Source organism: Mus caroli, chromosome 3, assembly GCF_900094665.2.
Source record: "Mus caroli chromosome 3, CAROLI_EIJ_v1.1, whole genome shotgun sequence".
Taxonomy (NCBI): domain Eukaryota; kingdom Metazoa; phylum Chordata; class Mammalia; order Rodentia; family Muridae; genus Mus; species Mus caroli.
In genome coordinates this window covers 23,402,446-23,422,188 of record NC_034572.1, presented here as the reverse complement: position 1 = coordinate 23,422,188, position 19,743 = coordinate 23,402,446, and the positions used below count along the sequence as shown (strand labels likewise).

At 45.4% G+C, this 19,743-nt stretch overlaps 1 protein-coding gene across 5 annotated transcripts in view; it reads right to left on the bottom strand.

Annotated features, from left to right (window-relative positions):
- Tnik (TRAF2 and NCK interacting kinase) overlaps positions 1–14,868 on the bottom strand; it is a 400,539-nt gene extending 385,671 nt beyond the window's left edge. For 4 of the 5 annotated variants that reach the window (XM_029475111.1, XM_021158657.1, XM_021158658.1 and 1 more), the window contains exon 1: positions 14,383–14,868. In XM_029475111.1, coding sequence (XP_029330971.1) covers positions 14,383–14,439 — 57 coding nt within the window. In that variant the 5' untranslated portion in view covers positions 14,440–14,868. The remainder of the gene's footprint in view (positions 1–14,382) is intronic. The other variant, XM_029475112.1, reaches the window with a different exon arrangement.
- Between the last annotated feature and the right edge of the window lie 4,875 nt (positions 14,869–19,743).

Here is a 19,743-nt window from a genome sequence, read left to right as displayed (position 1 = left end):
GAGAGAGAGAGAGAGAGGGAGAGGGAGAGGGAGAGGGAGAGAGGGAGAGGGAGAGAGAATGGCTAAGAGGAGAGAAAGGGGAAAGGAGAAAGGGAGAAGAAAGGCTAGAGAGTAAAAGGGAGAGAGAGGAAGAGAGTGAAAGGAAAGAGGAGAGGAGAGAGTAGAGTAAGGGGAGTAAGAGAAGTAAGAGCAAGAGAGTGAGGTGGGGCCAAGCAGCCCCTCTTATGGTGTGCTATTATTTTTACTGTTGCTAGGTAACTGGGGAGGAGTCTAGCCTGAAGGTAAGAAGCTTGGGACATTGCCTATGTGACTACTAACCATGCTTCTCTTGTGGGGGCTGAAGGGGTGGTAACTTCAACAGGAGCTAAGGTTCCAGGAGACATGAGAGAACTCCTTCCGACCCACATAAGTGAATTATCACCACAGGGTCCCAGGGTTCAACATCTAGCCTCAACTGAAAACCAGGTGTCTGTGCATAGCCCAATGCCCACATTTCAGGGGCAAGGTAGGAACCTAACTCCATGGAATCCACAAAAGTAACCCTAGTGAACACTCCTAGTGATGTGGGACACAAAGCTTAAACCAGCCGTCTTCTGTGACCAGGCAAGACTTCCAGTGGAGGGATTCAGACACCAACCCAGCCACAAAACCTGCAACCTACAATTTGTCTGGTCTATAAGATGTGCTGGGGTAAAGGTGGCACAGAACTTGTGGGAGGAGCCAACCAGTGACTGGTCCAACTTGAGACCTATGCCATGACAGGGAGCCCACCCACCCCTGACACTATCAGAAGAGTCAGGAACCAGAAGTTGGATAGCCTAGAGACCTAGAGTAGAACCAAATATGCCTGGCAAAAACAACAACAAAAACAACAAACTAACAAACAAACAAACAAAAATCAAATGATTCCTAATGATATTCTGAAGTGGAAACTTAAGGGTTCTTTGGAGAGTCAATTGTGTTGGATGGTGATTTGCTGGGGCAAACAGGTGAAGGAGTGTTTTCATGAAGTGGACACAGGTATAAAAGTCTAAGGCAGACTCATGAAGGAACGTTTCACTGAAGCAGATACAGGAGAGAGGATATTCTGCTAAAGCAAACACATGAAAGAACACATGATGAAGGAATTTTTGCAAACAACACACATGTATTGGTCCACCTTACATTGCATAGTTGAGCTCCATTTGTCTGGACTCTCCAGACTCAGGCTTATTGGATGTATGTGCTGAGGCAAGGCATACAGAGGACACATGAAGTTTGGAGAATGTAAATAGAACTCCAAGAGTGATGGAGACAGAGCTTGGCTTGCTGGTACAGTTAGCTGTGCAAAGCTTGTGTGTCTCTCATCTTCACTGATCCTTGCTTCCCTGAGAGGCACAGCTGAGAGCTTCTCCTGGTGTTCCTGTTGGTCCCTCCTGCTGACTAGAGCTGAGGCTGAGGCCTGTCTGTCTCTGTTAGGTCATGTCACTGCTGTTGCTAAGCCGACTCTACTGAACTGGATTGCTAGTATATCTGTGAAGTGGTTTCGAGTGGATCGAGATGCCTGGTGACCTCTGAACTGAACTGCTGATTTCCAGACAGCAGAGATGGGAGTTGCTTCAAAGAACCTTTCTAAACAGACCCACTTCCCCCTATTCTTTCTCTCCTACTACCTCTGGAGGGTGGTGGGCTACAAGGGAACAAGCATTTAAGAACCATTGTTAAAAATAGGATTTGAAAAAAATTAGTTACAATATTCTGCTATACTTGCAGACAGGAGCCTAGCATAATCATCACCAGAGAGGTTTCATCCAACAACTGATGGAACCAGATATCAAACCCACAGCCAAACATTAGGTGGAAGCTCAGGGATTCCTGCACAGAAGGATTGTAGGAGCCTGGGAGGTCAAGGACACCACGAGAAAGACTCACAACCAACTAAGCCAAGTTCATAGTGTTCACAGAGACTGACTGATAATCACAGAGCCTAGGCCCTCTGCATATATGTTGTGGTTGTGTAGCTTAGTGTTCTGGTGGCACTTCTAACTGCAGGAGTGGGAGCTGTCTGTCACTCTTTTACTTGTTTTTGTGACCTCTTTTCTCCTACTGGGTTGCCTCTCCCAGCCTAAATAAGGGGGGTTTTGCCTAGTCTTACTGTAACTTGATATGCCATGTTTGGTCGATATCCCTGGGAGGCCTGCCCTTTTCTGAAGAGAAAGGAGAAGGATTGAATCTTGGGGAGAGGAAGATGGGGGAGGGGCTGAGAAGAGAGGAGGGAGTAGAAGCTGAGGTCAGGATATATGAAAGAAGAATAAGAAAAAAGAAAGAGAAGATACTCATCAAAATACTAATTATAAGGGCTGAAAAGCTTGAAACAGCCCCCAACTTCATCAAGAGGAATTAAATATTATGATACATCTTTTGTAATAAAATTCTAAGAGGTCTACAAACAAGATTAGAAAGTTAAACATAGACTAGTCTATTACATATTAAATGTTTCAGTTGTGATAGCAGTTCTAGATAAGAATTTTTAGGATAATACTAGAATCTCTATATTTGGAATAATATGATGTTTCAAAATAATATGAAAGATGAGTGGTAAAGAGCTTGGTGGATACAAGATTGGTCATGAGGAATAAATAGCTCTTAAAGACAGAGATCTTTACCAACCCTGTATGGGAGTGCATTCTCTTGATAAGGGTGCTTTGAGATTTCAGTCAAACTGCCTAAAATCTACTCTATTGGAGTGGCAAGTGACTTTTCCTGTGTTTGCACAGATGGCTGAGAACAAGACTATGTAGACCACTTGCTGTCTTTCTCGTTGGCTTCAGCAATCACTAAGTTACTTCCTTTCTCCATGGATTTTCCTAGTCTGGAAGTTTCTTAGGAATCCAGTCATACAACAAGTGGTATGGCTTTTCTTAACAGCGATAAGCATTTTTTTTATTATGGAAAGCTACTCTATATATGGTGTCCCACTTTGCTTTCTGTTGTTGTAATATTCCATCATCAAAGGCAACTTAGGGGAAAAGGTAGTTTTATTAGATGTACACTTCTAGGGCATGGCCCATTATTGGGGAATGCTAGGACAGGAACTCAATAGAAACCATGGAGAAATGCTGCATTGACCTACTCATTGACTCGTGCTTTCTTACAGAATCCACACCCATGGTCTACGGATGGTGCTGACCACAGTGCCCATAGTAGGCCCTCTTACATCAATCTTCAATCAAAACAGAAAAGGTCCCTGGCCGATATGATCTGGGAAATCACTCAATTTAAGTTCCCTATTCCCTGGTGATTCTAGATTGAGTCAAGTTGACAGTAAAAACTATCCAACACATATATGATCAACGGTATATTACTTATTCATTAAGTGATAGGAGATTTGAGTAGCCTCTTTCTTGGAGCTACATTAAAGAGTCAACACATTTTTTTGTATGAATACATATCTTCACTTGGGCATATACTAGAACTACACTCCTGAATCAAATCATAATTCTATAATTTAACATTTTAAGGATCCACCCAATCATTTTCCATGTACTAGTATGCCAGAATTCTGTTGATTTTATGTAACTTTAAAATACCCTATAACAGGGTTTCGATTGTTGTGAAGAGATACCATGATCATGGTGTCTTATAAAGGAAAACCATTAAAGATAGCTTACAGATTCAGGGCTTTAAGTCCATTATTGTCCTGGCAGAAGGCATGGCAGTGCACAGGCACACATATTCTAGAAAAGGAATCAAGATGTTTTACATCTGGATCAGCAAGGAGTAGAGAGGGAGGGAAGGAAGGAGAGAGAGAGAGAGAAAGAGTGGGGAGGGAGGGAGAGATCCAAATAGTACAAGTCCCTATGAGCCTATGGGAGCTGTTTTCATTCAAACCACAAGTAAGAATTTTCTAAGAACTGTTTCGAAGACAATCAGCAGCATCCTGGGAAAAGTTTAATGATTACATTTGTTTGCTTGCTTGCTTGTTTTGTGAGTAAGGGACTGAGTGCCGTGTCTAAGCAAGCTCTGCCTATGTACTCTATCCTCAGCCATGCTTGTACTTCTTATTTTGAAAGCTGTCTATGCTGGCTTCCTCAATAGCTTAGGCAAACCATAAACTTGAGGTCCTGTTGCCTCAGCCCTCAACACAGTTGAGATTACAAACCTATGCCCTGATGACTACTAAGTTTACACAATAGATTTCAGCTAATTTATAAAATATAATCTCATTCTTTTAAACCTATACATAGAAAAAATTACAAATCCACATTTCAACGTGTATCAGTGTTTCTCATGAGATCCGTATGGAAACTCCCTTTGCTTCTCACTGCTACAAAGTTTTCTACAGTGATCATGAGTTGCCATTATAATGCCATGAAAAGAAAGCTTTGTCTCTTTAGCTAAAGAAATGTTTAACAATTCAGAGGCCTTTGCTCACATTTAGTCTGCAATTTTGGATGCTGGAATTCCTGGGTCATCCTGATTACATGTGGGCTAGGCTCCTACACATATTCAAGCTCCTAATGGTAGACCCTTGGCACACAAATATTAGCCATTCATTCATCTGGTTAATTTCTTTCTTGCTTATGAAGAGAGAGAGATGGGATCTAGAACCATGCTTACATGAAGCATGTACCCCACCAGTGAGCTAAACCCTTAGTTCGCCAGCTTCTGTTTTAAGATAGGATCTCCCTTATGTGTCAAGACTGGGCTCAAGCTTGTAATCATTCTGCCCTAGCCTTTGGTCAGTGAGCCTGTACCACTGTATAGGCAGTTCCTTATCTATGCAGGTTAACTGAGCTGTGCTTTCCTCTGCACCATAGTTACACAGATCTGAGCACTTAACAATTAAGAATACTTTATTTATACATAAAAGCGACTTGGCCGGGATCTCTGTGAACACACTTTGCCAAGTTTATTTTCGTATTGTAAGAATAACAGATATTCTAAGATGGCTCAAATATTAGCAAACCAATGGAGTGACACAGAATAACAGCACCCCAGCTGTGCTTTGGGGGCTTCATCCTATCAAAGGAGCATCTTCTCTGAGCTCCAGTGCCTGCACTTACAAAAGAAGTAAGTGGCTACCCTAAGTCTTGGGTAGAAAGATTGACAGACAGATGTGTGACCAGTTAGGTATCCAAACATAGTGAGAAGTGGACTTTCATTTCATCCTTCCTTACTCCAACGATTGGCTAGCTTCGTCCCATGTTCCATTTCTATCAGCAACAGGCACAGCAAATTTCTCAGTGTGTGAAGCAACATGAATACATGTGATCCTTTGCACGTAAGATAATGTCTTCATGGATTGTGCTGATATTTACTTAATGGGTATTTATCATGCTCCATGCATCGGGCACTGCTTTAAATACCAGGAATAATGGTAAACATACAGGAAGATCTCATTAAAAGCAAAGTTTCAGATGGGGGAGGGGGGTGCACATATTTTTTTAAGTCAAAAATAGTCATAATTGTTTTAAAGACAATAAAAGCCTGGGTTAAATAGTCCAAGGGTGGGAGACTTAAAGATGTGTAGCAAAGACCTGCCCCTTGGGCAGTGTATTGCTCTCACAATCTGAAGAGATAATGCATCAAAGACAACCTCTGTATGTGTGTGTGGCAGCCAGCCTCTGGAGGGCACTTGCTGATGCTTGTCTCTGGCAGCATGATTCTGTGTGATGCCCTTCCCCACTGACTAGGGCTAACCTGAATTACAGACCAGATAGCAGGAGTGATAAATTACATCCAAGACTACGCCATTAAAGACTGTTGCTTTTGTCTTGCTTACTGAGATTGCTCTATCTTCAAAAGACATCGCCACGTCACAAAGATGCTCCAGTGTGGTACCATGAGTCTGCCTTGCTTTGCTTTCCATTGCTATGACAAAGACCATGACCAAAATCAGCTTTAAGGAGGAAAGGGTTTCTTTGACCTACATAATCTGAGTTCACTGGGGGAAGCCAAGGCAATACTTGAAGCAGAGGCCATAAAGAACACTGCTTCCTGGCTTGCTCCAATGCCTGTTTGGCCTGCTTTCCTGTACCATCCAGGACCACTGGCTGGACCAGCAAGCTGGGACCTCCCACATAAATGTAAGTCAAGAAAATGCCCTACAGACTTGCCTACAGGCAATCTTATGGAGGCATTTTCTCAACAAAGATTTCTTCTTCCCAGTTATAACTCCCAGATATATCTAGATTTGTGTCAAGTTCACAGAAATCAACCAGCATAGAGCTCCCATCATCTGTCAGACGCCTTCCACCCATTGCTATCTATGTCAGGATAAAAATTCAAGGTCATCTTCCCTCAGGTTCACAGAAGTATAACCCTTCCTACCTTTATTATTTTTCAAAAGACTGAAACATCTTGCATGTAAGCATGCATGTGCTTGCATATGTATGTATGTATGCAACACCCACACACATGCGCGTGCTCACGAGCACACACACACACACACACACACACACACACACACACACACACACGCACACACCTGTAAGGAGCCACCTTCACATTCGCCATTACAAGATGGCGCTGATGGCACTGACACCCGTGTTCTAAGTAGTAAACAAGCAAGCTGCGCATGTGTCGGGGTAGCTTTCCACGCCATGTGCTCTGCCTTTCCCGTGACGACAACTCCGGCTGATGGGCTGCAGCCAATCAGGGAGTGACACGTCCGAGGCGAAGGACAGTCCTCCATAAAAGGGAGAGGGCTCCGCCATATCTCTCTCTCTCTCTCTGGCTCCCTCTCTGGCTCTCTTCTCCACTGGCTCCTGATGGGGTAAGCAATAAAGTTTGTGCTGCAGAAGATTCCGGTTGCCTTGAGCGTGTTCTTACCAGGGGGACACAAAAGCGGCGCGCAATACACACCAGCCTTTAGATTCTAATACTGAAAATATGAAATCTCTCAAGACAGACTGTGGAAAAATGATAGAAAAATTGTAGAAACAAGGTCTCTCCTGCACAGAACACGGCACTGTACTTCTCATGGTCGGTGTTTTTGAAATCATGCTGTTTGTAAGGGACATCCCCTCGAGTCTTGTCACCTACAGAACATAATGGAGTGCGCGTTCCCCGAGACTGTGCTAAACCCAGAACGGGGCTGTTTCTGGAGTTTCTATCACCTCTGTAGGCAGCACCACCCTCAGACCCTCTAAAAGGACTGTCAGTTGTATATTTGTCCATGTAGAGCGTATTCATTGCTGTGTGAACGACCCTGAAGGAGATCTCCAGAAGAACAGTCATAGGCATTGTTTTCAGGAAGCTTGCTATCTAGCAGGTTTAATTTAAGACTGTAGCGAGTACCACCAGAGAGGTACCAGGTCAGATCTGTAAGTGCCAGAGAGAAACCCCAGCCCAGAAAAAGCAAGGACAATTGTTTGTAAACCGTAACCTGTGTATGTTTGTTATTGGGAAAGTAAGGACCTAAAGGAGGGTAGGGTGTGCCCTAAAGAGCATATTCCATCAGGTGGGAGAAAGGCTCTTTGGGGCAGTGGCAACCATTAATGGTAAAGAGCATGCTGGGAGATGCAGCTGCATAGCACCTAGCTTAGACACTTGCTAAAGTGTAGGCTTTGGCCCTTAGGCTAGGGAGTCAAGGAAGGCTTGGTACAAAGAAATGACCAGAAAGAAAATGGGTTTGAAAGATACTTAAGCGCTGCCCAGATAAGGCTGAGACGGGGAAAGCTCCCTGTGAAGACATGGGAGGTGGTTGTCATCACAGCAGCTACAGAGAGGAGTGGAGACGTGGTGGTGCATATAATAGATATTCAGAAGGAATGTTTATGCTTGGAGTGGAGGAGGGTGTATTTTCAGGACTCAGGGTATCTCCTTGGGACAACTAGACTCAGTCTGGGCAAGTAGGAAGAGGTAAGGGAAATTTCTCTTTCTGAAGAAAAACAAAAACAAAACAAAACAACAACACACACACACACACACAAAAACAAAAACAAAAAACCAACCCTCACCATCAGAATGGGAAAAACCACCTGGGAGGTCCTTATCTTTCCCATAGGAACCTCACATTTATATGCACAGAAGAACACTTAATTCAAAAAACATCCTGGGGATTTGCTTGACATCCTCAGCAGGGTGGTAACAAACTAGCTTTCCTTCTAAGAGAACTACACTGCACCCCTAAGAAAACTACACCCTGCTCCCAAGATGGGAGCAGTAATGTGACTTTGAAACATCTCTCAGACTCCAGCTATCCCAAATTCTGTCGGAATAGAAGATGACTGCACTCAACTGGGCATGGTTGCCAGGATTCGATGACAGCAGCCCCAAGGGACCATTCTCCCTGAAAGAGGAGTGGCATCAAAGCAGGGAGTATAGACTGATTCTAGAGTAGAAAAAAGGGACAGAACTCAGAATACAAGCTTTCCATGAGCCTTAGAGATAAGAGAGACAGTGTGTGTGTGTGTGTGTGTGTGTGTGTGTGTATGTGTGTGTGTGTGTGTTACTTTGATGAAGAAAAAGCATTTGAAATTCTTTCATCAATGAAATATCCATGATCTCCTAAGCACATAATTATGCAAACAGCGAACCAAGAGTTGTATTAGACTTTGTATTAAAGATTACTCCAGTTAATAATGAACACTAAAAATGCCTTTGCCTATAGCGCTGATGCTCTGATAGCTATGGGTGCATCCTATCTTAGTGGGAGGCCATGTCATTGAAAAACAACAACAAATCCTAAAAACTTGTTCAAAGTCTCAGAAAAGCAACAAATGCATCCAGAGGAAGACAGCTGTGCTACTGCCATTTTAAGATGCTGTCATCAATCCGTGCAACTATACTAAAATCTCATTTTAGACCAAATTTAATTAAGTGCTCTGGGGCAATGAATTAATAATGTTTCAAGAATTCTTTAAGACCCAAGAGACCTCTGACCAGGTTTTAAGCACTGAGATATTAGTGTATCATTATAAGTGTCCATTCCTTTCTCATCCCCTTTGAAAAAAGGAAAAAAAACAAGAAAAGACACGATGTAATAAAGGTGTTTGCATGTGAATAATGGGCCATCGTTACAGAAGAGAAGCAAGACAAGAAAGAGAAAGCACCTTAGTGAATAAAGCTGTTTGTTGATTGACACTAGTCTAGAAACCGTAACCGTTAAAAGGCTTCTGGGTGAGCTTTGCTCCTCTGTAATGGGAGTCAATCCTAGAACCAAGCTCCACTGAGGACCCAAGAAAGTGTGCAAGGTCGAATGAGCACATAAGATAAAGTCTGTTTCAGTGTTATTGCCAAGAGGCATGTTCCATGAAGAGCATTGAGGAAGAAACCTGAAACCAACATCTGTGCTCCACATGCAGACACATGTGCACACACACACATACTCAGAAAGATGTGCCTTCTGAACTAGACTCCATGGCACACACCTGCCATCCCAGCACTGAGGAGGCGAAGGCAGAACTAGTCAGAATTCAAGGCTACACGGGAGTTTCACACAATCCTAGGCTACATCTTAACAATCTGTCTCAAAAACAAAACAAAAAAAAAAAACAAAAAACAAAAAACAAAAACAGATAAACACACACACATACACACACACACACAAAAAAATCTTGTCCTTCAGCACTTTCCACAAGGTGCAGTCACTGGAATCAAACGCTGGTGGGCTTCCCCATAAAATTTTATCTACTGACATACGTGTACACTGTCTTGTGACGACGTAAGTGCTGTGTAGTAAAGCCTTTGATTTTAGGATGCAGGATGATGAAGACAAGCAGTTGCCATTCCACCTTTGTGCTGCTGACACTCAGGCACGCCCTGAGTCACAGAACTGATAGGCTATGCACAGGAAGCCCGGGAGCTCGGGACCATTCCACCTCATTCACTAACGCATTCATTCATGCATATGCTCATTCATTAGTTCATTCACTCATCCAATCGCTTGTTCAACTAATGAGATAGCTAGATTCAAAGGACGCTGTGGCCCTTAACCGAACTTGTAAGGAGGCGAAAAGAAAAGCTCTTGGCCCCAGCCCTGGCAGCACAAACACACAAAGTGCAGTCAAGAGGTACGCTTTCCAGATGAAAATAATTCCTCTGTCTGGGTTTTGATGGAGAAGTCGATGGCTCCGTTGGCAAAGCACCTGCTGCACATGGGTGAGAACGTGGGTTTCCGTCCCCAGCAGCCATACATGGAAAAAGCTGTATGTGGCAGTGACGGTAAGGAGACGGGAGTGGAAACAGGAAGGTTCCTGAGGCTTAGAGGCAAGCTAATCTTGCTCAGTCAGTGGGATGCAGGGTTCGTGAGAGAACCTGTCTCAAGAAGTAAAGTGGAGAGGCCTGGAGAGGTGGCTGCCCTTCCCCATGACCTGGGTTCGATTCCCTACACTCCTGTGGCAGCTCACAACCATTTGTAACTCCAGTTCCAAGGGATCAGACATCCACTTTTGGCCTCTGCAGTCTCCAAGGATGCTGTGGTGCAAAGGCATGCGTGAATTTTAAAATACCCAAACACATAAAAAATAAAAATAAATAAAAACTAAAATGAGGTACAGAGAACTAGAGAAAGGAACCTGTCGTTGACCTCTGGTCTCCACATTCGCATGCACATACACAAACATGCCAGCTAAGCACGTGCGTGTACCAATTTACATATGCAAAATACACACACAGAGGTCAGGAGCAGGGGGTGCGGGAAGAAGAGATTGGTGGCTAGGTCCAGAAAGGCATGGGGGTGGGGGTGAAGGCGGTGTAAGTCATCTAATTTTGTTCAAACAGAAAGGTATGTCTGAGTTCTGCCCCAAGCTGAAAGTCTGAGGTCAGAACCCCTGACCTTGAGTGCCCGATGCCTTGGGCCAGGCTGAGCAGAGCCAGTGTTCAGAAACATGATCATCTTCAGAAGGCTGTCTGGGCTGAGCTCACCTCATAGGCAATGCAGCATCATGGTGGATAATTTCATCTCTTAATACAGTGAGGTCTGAAGCAGGCATGACTCAAGCCCAGGTCTGAATAAGAAGATTGTTTGCAGTAGCCTGGGTGCATGCATACCCATTTTCATACACCCACATGGAGAGAACTTAGTCTGTAATAGTACATATAATATCCGCAACTCCGGCAATTTTCAAAAGCATGCATGGACATCAGAAACTTCACGCCCGGAGGTATCTGAATAATGTGCATGTCTGGACGGACCCCTTGGGACATGTTCAGATGGAGAAGGGTTACTGAGAGAGGTTATCTGCGCAGGACACCATCTGTCCTATGTGATTTAGATGTCTATTTGACTGAGAAGAAGAGACTGAAAGAAGGCGAGGCAAGATACATTCCAAAGGTGCCGGATAGCTCTGGTCATTTGATTTGGTAAGTTCACTGTTTCTAGCAGGTTTTCCACTCTCAAGACAAAAAAAAAAAAAAAAATCCATGCCCCTGATCAAGTGATTAATTTCTCTTGCCCTCCCCACTAGCAGAAAACATCTCACTGATTTCATTTCCAGCTACAAATGATCAAATTCTGTGTCTTAGAGAGCAGACTGGGGAGTCCGGAACCATATTTTTTCCTCTGGCTACTTTGATTTCCCCCTTGGCTGTGTGACCTTGGACAACAAAGTTTACCTCTCTGGGTTTCAGTTTCCAGAGTGTGACACTACAGGAATGGGCCACCGTTCTAAGATTCTTTTCCAGCTCTCATCTATAGACCCATCTCCTACCTAACATTCAAGATTTAGTTGCGTTTCATGAACCCTGCCATGAGGACTCACGGAATTCTGATTATTTCCTAATCAGAAACCCCACGTCATTTTATTAAAAATCAAAAACAAAAACAAAACCACCACTACCACCACCACCACCACAACAAAAACCCACCCAAGTCTTGCATGGCTTAAATGACAGGGCTGGTACTGGTCGCTCTGGTTTGAATTATGCATTGTTCCAATTGGGGAGAATTTCAGACTAGGCCCAGTCTGGGATCACTGACTGAGAACAATAAGCCCCCAAAGTCAGAAGGAGAAAGGCCTCTCTAGACAGGATCTGCTTTTAAACCACCAAGCCCAGGGCTTACAAAGAGCATTGATTGTATACATTAAAGAGCCACAGGGATGTCGAGGGCCTGACAGGGCTGCACCACTGACCTTGCCTGCAATTCAGGGTCAGGGTTTCCTCAGAAGGACTTCTCTGCAAGCTTAGGAACCAACCTCTCCAAATCTGGAGAGGCAGCCACCATCTATGCTTCCATTTGTGGGCATCACCTACTGGTCCTCGGAGACAAACAGACTTGCACACCTAGACTACCACAAGACTGCCTGAAGCTCCCAGGCCTGCTGAGTACAACTGTCTGCCCATCTGCATGTAAGTCTTCCAGCCAATAGCTCCCCAGACACTGGGAATAGCTGTTATCCTAGCTCTTTGCACACACCAGTGCAGGCAGAGAATTCACTGGGCTTCTTGGGTGACAAAGAGCAATCTCAGTAAATCATACAAAGATATCTGTTCCACATACACATAGCAGAGCCCGGGAGTTTCCTCAAGTATGCATCAAGGTGCTCTGATGACAGGTTCTGTGCTTGGTATCTCAGAAAACCTTGCCCACGGGAGCTAGTCCCTTCCCCCCAGCCCCCCCAACTTAAAAATCATATCAGGGAGAATGATGCTAAGATTCCTGCTCAGCTATATCACAAGGCTGCCTCATTGTTCAGGCCTCCACCTCTTAGCCACTCCTCCTTCTCCAAGTCTGGTCCACCTGATTAACTCACACCATAGCAACTCCCAGACAGAAGTGGAGCAAAAGAGCACACACCATGGGTGAAGAGGAAGCCGCGCTTGTTTAAAGCACCCACTCTGCTCCCAACCCCCACACTCAGCTACTCACTGGTTCTGGATGTGGCCTTTGGGCACCGGAGAAACAGACAGCTTACTGTAATCATGCATGAATGAGCTTCTGCTGCCCCACTATCACAACAGGCCGTTTCAAAGGGCAGTCAGTCCTCAACCTTCGAGCTGTCTCTCTGAATCTTCACCTCTCTCTCTCTACTAAAAGATATGGGAAGGGGCAAGGATTCAAGGAGAGGGAAGAAAAGAGACTCATGGAGCCTGACAAAAAAAGTATCACCTCCATCAGACAGGTACCAAGCCCCTTAAAATATTTGTAGAGAAATGTAAGGGCAGGAAGGCTTTTGTAGATGCAGGTACATGGCCTCAAGATTCTAGCATCAATCTAACAATGTGTTCCGGAGGACCACTGAACTTCCACCCCTACTGGAGGTGGGTGACATGAGATGAGACACCATCTCTTAGGTCTCACCTACCCTCCAGGCATCAAGCATATGCATTTGCTGTTTATTTTATTTTTAGTGCAGGAGAGGAAGAAACTAGTGGAACTGAGATTGGTGTCCAATCTTTCTCAGATGCCTGCTGCTGCCAAGGCCACCACCCCTCCTCACCCCCTTCCTGGCAGGCAGCATCTAATTAAAATGGCAAGAGCGCTCGGCCCCCTTCCCTGAAGGAGTGTGCTGGGATTAGAGGTGGGGGTGGGGAAGCGTCGAGGCTGCAATGGGATTCCTGGCAGTCTGATTTTCAAACAACAGCAAAATGGATTCTAGATCACTAAAGTCTTATTCAATACAATGGAACGACGTCTGAGGTGTTTCAGTAGGTAAAGGCAAAGCGGCCGGGCTGGGGGAAGGGAATATGTTTTACAAAGGACTGTTCACAGACCTGGGACACACACACACAGGCACACACACACACACACACAATCTCTCCAGGGAGTTCCGGTGTGGTGGGGAGAAGCTGTTAAGCGTCTCTTTCACCTGCTGAAGTTCAGCCATAAAACTGAAAGGTCACAGTCACCGAGGGAAGGAATAGGCAGGGCTGAGTTCAAACCACAGATAAAGGTGAGTGCACACTGGCATTTAGTGAAGAGCTGAGCTGGAGCTCCAGCACCGGAGACAGAAGCCGGGAAGGGAGTCAGTTAGCACCTACAAGACCAGCCCAGAACAGCAATTACTGCTCCATTGGAGCAGCAGGGTCCGCTGGTAGGGACAGCTAGCTCACGAAGGCATCTTGCAGGTAGCTGGCAAACGTGAAGGGCCAGTGCCTTTCTTCTCGAAGAGAATCTTTTTGCAGCAAGGAGCAGTTGGGTCTCGCGCCTTGGCACGAGACGGTTGCCCGGGTACACACACACACACACACACACACACACACACACACACACACACCAGCCTTTCATGTAATGCTCTTACACCGATCGAAGATGAAACTGACAAGCTCCACCAGCTTTCTTGCGGAACCTCGGGAACAGCCTAGGAGCACAAGGGGAGCCCAGCCCCTGCTGTAGGGGTAGGGGCTCAGCCTAGAACCCCTCGGCTGCCCCGGAATCAGAACAGAAAGGCAGGGAACGTTCCCTCTTTCAGCCCTAGACCATTGGAAAGAAAGGAAAAAACACGTTCTGCTCACCCTCAGGGCGGAGAGATCGATTTCATCCAGGCTGCGAGCTGGGGAGTCGCTCGCCATGTCGACTCTTCGCGGGAGAAATGGACCAAAACCACCCCGAAGCGTCTTCCTTGGCAATTCCACCCCGGTCTATTTCGCTCGCGTCCTCATGCGGCTGTCCGCCAGAGAGGCCCGGGGCCCAGCCTCCCCAGCCCACCCGGGCCCCAGCAAGAGTCAGATCCCGATCTTCCGAGAGCGTCGATCCGCGGGATCCCGGAGCCCGACCTGCGCGGATCTCCAAGCCCGGAGCCGCGGTGCGTGTGGGCTGCGCGCCCTGATCGGCTAAGGGCGCTGGGGCTGCGTGGGTGTATTTAAATGGGACATGCTTCTTTGCTTGTGCGTGGATGGCGGCTGCATTGGCTGTTATAATGAGACATATCAACTCCTCCACTCAGCTGGGAGGTGGGGGTGGAGAACCACACAGAACTGTCTATCACCGCTTCCTGGGAGGAGTGGGGGGGGGGAGAGGCGTGGTCTGCGACTGGGGAGAGGCCGCGCTTCCTGACCGGGTCCCTCCGCCACTAGCCAGGGTGGGGGAGGGGTACGCACCCTTTCCGCCCCAGCTTTTGAGGGTTAATAGTGCTGAATCTAAACAGCCGTTCTTGAGCCTCTCTGTGCAGGAACCTGAATGCTGTATATATATTTTTAATGTGTCCAATTTGTGCAGTGCACCAAAATGGCTCTTCGATCGTATCTTGGGGTTTCTTGACTGCGTTCAGATACTCTAATGGTGAAAAGGGTGGTGGGGAGAGGCAGCGGGAAAAGGCAGCAGCGTCCTCCCTCGCCCATTAATTATTTGTGGGGCTGGAGTAAAGGCGGGCCGGTGCAACCGGTGCATATAAGGACTTGTGCGCAGGGAAGGGGATCCGCCTCCCCGCGCCGAGCGAGTTGGGGAGAAGCTCACGCGCGCCGAGCCGGCAGCCTGGCTTTGATACTGAGCAGTGGCCACAGGGTCACGGTCATTCGCGGCCACTGGGTTGCAGGAAGGCAGGCCCGAATCGTCTGTGGTTCTCTAGGCTGAGTAGGTTTGCTAGAAGCTGGAAATCCGAGAGATGTGAGCTCCGTCTGGATATCGCCACACCCAAGACCTGCGCGTGCCGCAATTCCCCACGGAAATGACCGAATTGAAAAGAGAAGCTTGCTCCCTGGGTGCAGTAGTAGCTCGAAGGATTCAGGTGACTCCAAGGCGGACATTAATTGGGCAACATAGTACCTAACCCAGTGTTTCCTCCTTTGTAGCTTTTCCGCGGTGACCTACCTGGATTCATGGAGAAAGTTTGGCTCCAGGATAGTGAGCCCTGACCCGCGAGCTATTTGACTTCGCTCGCTTTTTCACTCAAGAGCTGGGTGTTTGCAGTGGTAACCCGACATTCTTTATCAAAAGTGTAAAGTTACTTCCCCAACCCCCTCGCATCCTTGCCTGTCTCTTTTGGTCACGCAAAATACGTCGGAAGAAAACATTTATGGTGAACTCTTCCCACTGGCTTCAACTCATCATAGTTCTGAGAGTGTTCCTCTCACATCTGCTGAGATAAAAAGCTAAACATACTGGGGCGGGGGGGTGGGGTGGGGTGGTTTTTATTTGACTTTTTGTTTTGTTTTCTTTGGGGGGGGGAGTAGAGGTTCTTTTTGATTTATCTTATTGGTTGTTTGGCTTGGTATGGTTATGAGACAGATCTTAAGTACTTAAAGGAAGTCTTCCCTTCACTGTGCAGCTGGGGATGGCCTTGAACTCCTCATTGTCCTGCAAATGCCTCCCCAGCCCACCCAAGTACTCAAATTACACATGGACACCCGACACTTGGACTGCTGCCACTTCTTTTTAAAGCCATGAAGTATAAGCTAATTATGAGCTTCAGAACAAGTTGAAAGAATGAATGAACAGACCAATGCTGATGAAATTAGGGTTAGCTGGACTTTTTAATCTTGGACTCATTGGTGCGGGCCATGTGCTCTCTAAACCATACCATGAAACTAGAATGCTTTTGCGAACCCATAAGCCTCCACGAAGGGACCAAGTAGAAGCCATCTTTTCCCTCCACCACCCTTTTCCTTGTGTGTCTTCTTCTTCTTCTTCCTTTTCTTCTTCTTCTTCTTCTTCTTCTTCTTCTTCTTCTTCTTCTTCTTCTTCTTCTTCTTCTTCTTCTTCTTCTTCTTCTTCTTCTCCTTCTTCTTCTTCCTCTCTCACCCTTTCTCTAGAGAGCAGGTTAACATGTCTCAAGGTGGAGGAAAATAATTTCAGATTAGGGTATTGAAATTCATAAGCAGGGCTCCTTTTAAAGCTTCAGACTTGAAAATAGGAGATAAACATGCTCACAGAAAAGTAGTACAGACTTAGGAGAAACCACAAAAAAATCTTTTCCCCTAAACCTAATAACACAAGACTCTACTTTGGGGTTTACAATAGGTTCAGACTAGTCCACTGCTGCTGAGGAAGCCCCACCTCAGACAGAAAGGATGGATACAGCTTCAAAGAGGGTTCAACACAGTGCACCCTGGGGAGGGAGGGAGGAGTGGGTAGAAAGCAGTGGCAGGCAAGGGTGGGAAATCTTAGGACCAGGAGAGGGCAAAGGGCAGATCAGGCAGAGTTCTGCATGTCCTATTCAGGAACATCAAACTCTCTTCTTTAGGCCAAGTGCATTTCAGATTTCAGCTGTTCCAGCAGACGGCTGATTTCTTTCCATCCTGCACTCCTATCACCAGTTTTTGCTTTGTGTTTAATTTAAAAGAAAACATAAGTCACTACTATAAAAAGAGGTCTAGACATACTAGGGCCCCAGTCCTTAGTAGGCACCAAGGACTTAGCACCACTGACTCCATGATGGAAGGACCACTCAGCTGTAAAACAGCATGGAGACAACATCATCTTCTAAAACTAAAGCCTAGGCCTAATCCATCAAAAACCATAATTCTGAGAAAGTCTCTAAATGTACTAGCCTTGCTTTTTGGCTTCTGTGGCTCTGCTTCTGGCTAGCTGTTCTTGTTAACTGAAGTATGTCAACCCAGAGCATGGTTTTTGTGCTTAAAATCTCACCCTGAGAAAGGCTCTGGGCTACACTGGGATCCTAGCATAGTTGCTGGCTGGCTAATAAAGACTTCCTTTTAGCTTAAACCCACATCTGGTCTGAGAAGTCTTCTCTGGTGAGTACCCCACAGCACTAGGTATACCTCCTCCTAGAGAAAGGAAAACATTCAATATAAAATCACTATAATGAAAGTAAAGTCTACCATTTTGGTTGGTTATTGCTTCGTTGTGGAACAGCCCAGGTAACAAGGAACCCCAGCCTTCACAAGGGCAGACAGGAAGTGTGGGGCAAGAGGTCAGCAACTAAAATTATTTTAGATACATGATGTTAACTGACAGGAAGAAGGGCAAATAGCAAGTAGCATAGGCAGTCAGGGTGTGACCAAGATGAGGTTTTACTCCTGTCATGATCTGAAGGACTGGGGGAGCAGAGACCATCCAGGCATATCTTCAAAGCCAAGAAAACACACCTGCCGGCTGGCTGACTCTGCTCTAAGCATGCAACAACAACAGAAAGCCTGGCACAGGCAGGAAGTGCACAGCAACTGACCAGGGAGGATGAAGAAGAGGATACAGGGAAGGCAAGGAAGCCCAGTGAGAACTTAGGGTTTTTAAAAGCTGAAGCAAATATCGTTACAGGGTTGGAATAGTTAAATATGAACTGCTAGTTATAGGTATTGATAACATTGTCCTTGGTGCATTTACATATTTGAAACATTCTTGTGTTTTAAAAGTACTTAGAAAAGAGAGAAACCAGAGGTGTCTTCTCCTTGTTATGTTCTGTGTTGTTTAATAACAAATCTATGTGCCAAGTCAAATCACAATGTGGAAATCAGAAGTAACACGTGTAGGGGTTCAAATGTAGCCCAGGATTTCCCCTGACTTGGTACATAGCTCAGGAATGACTTTGAAGTTCCCAAGTACTGAGCCATCATGTCTACCTCAGAAAAAAAAATTATTTTTAAACATACATTAAAGTCTTAAAAGAAGCAATATCAGCTGGCCACTTATCCAGAGCACTGTCTAGATGGTCTAAATCAGTAAGAGTGGATGTGACATTTAATATGACAACAAAGGAACTGTATGGGTGAGATTTGGGCAGGCCGAAGCTGCATGAGCAGACATGTTTATTGTGGTGAGTAACCAAGGGACTGTATTGATTCATTGATTCATTCGACGTAGATCATTCTATGTAAAAGCAGTACTAGGCCCTGAGGAGCCTGAGTCACACAAAACTCTCACCTCACAGAGACAAACAAGCTTGTAAACAGTCAGCGACAAGATTATTTTAGATATATAGTGATAGCTGATATGAAAAAGTACATGCAGAATAAGGAGACTCAGCAGCACACACTCCCCTCCACTGGCACCAGCTCTGAACATGTATGCTAGGGTCAATGAGGCAAGCTAGTACCTGGGTGCTGATTCCCAATGACGGGAAGAAATAGGAACTCACTCCCAAACTGTGTGTGTCTCCCGAGTGCTGCTCTGTTCTCCCATTACACTCAGTAAAGCAAACCTTCAATCAGAATGGCACCACTGATGAACAGAGGAGAGCTCTGAACACAGCGTTGGCCCACACGGACAAGCGCACTCCTCCAATGGTCAAGGGGGCTATTACTGGAGAAGAAATACCCTGGCATCAGTTAGCAAACTGAATCAAGACCCAAGATAATAATACAGCAAGACAGGCTTATAATGTGCACACTTAAATCCTTAGAGGTATAATCTAGGACTTGCATGCAGAAAACATAACTTTTTTTTTCAAAACTAGATAGAGGACTAGTTAGTCACGTTTTATGAGTGTAGGAACATGGACAAGTTGGTAAAGTGCTTGCTGCATAAACTTGAGAACATGAATTTGAATCCCAGGACACACATGAAAAAGATCTCCTGCAACAATATACCTGTAATCCCAATACTAGGGAAGTGGAGGCAGGAGGCTTCCTGGGACTGACTGGTCATGTAGTCTAGCTAACTCAGCAAATGCCAGGATAAGGGAGAGACCCTGTCTCAAAAAATAAGGTGAAGAGTAATCGAGAAATGCTCCAATGTTGACCTCTGGCTTTTGAATGCACACATGTGCACATACACACACACATACATGCACATCCACACATCCACGTGCACACACAAACTTATAAATATGTTTAAGAGAATATATTGGAATAAAAGCATAGTAGATTGAAAAAACGATTGTAAATATAATTGTGTTATTAAGATAACCGTTTTATTATCAATATAATAAATCATACACATTCTTCTAAGCATTTGCTGTGGTCTGAATATTTCTGGATCCC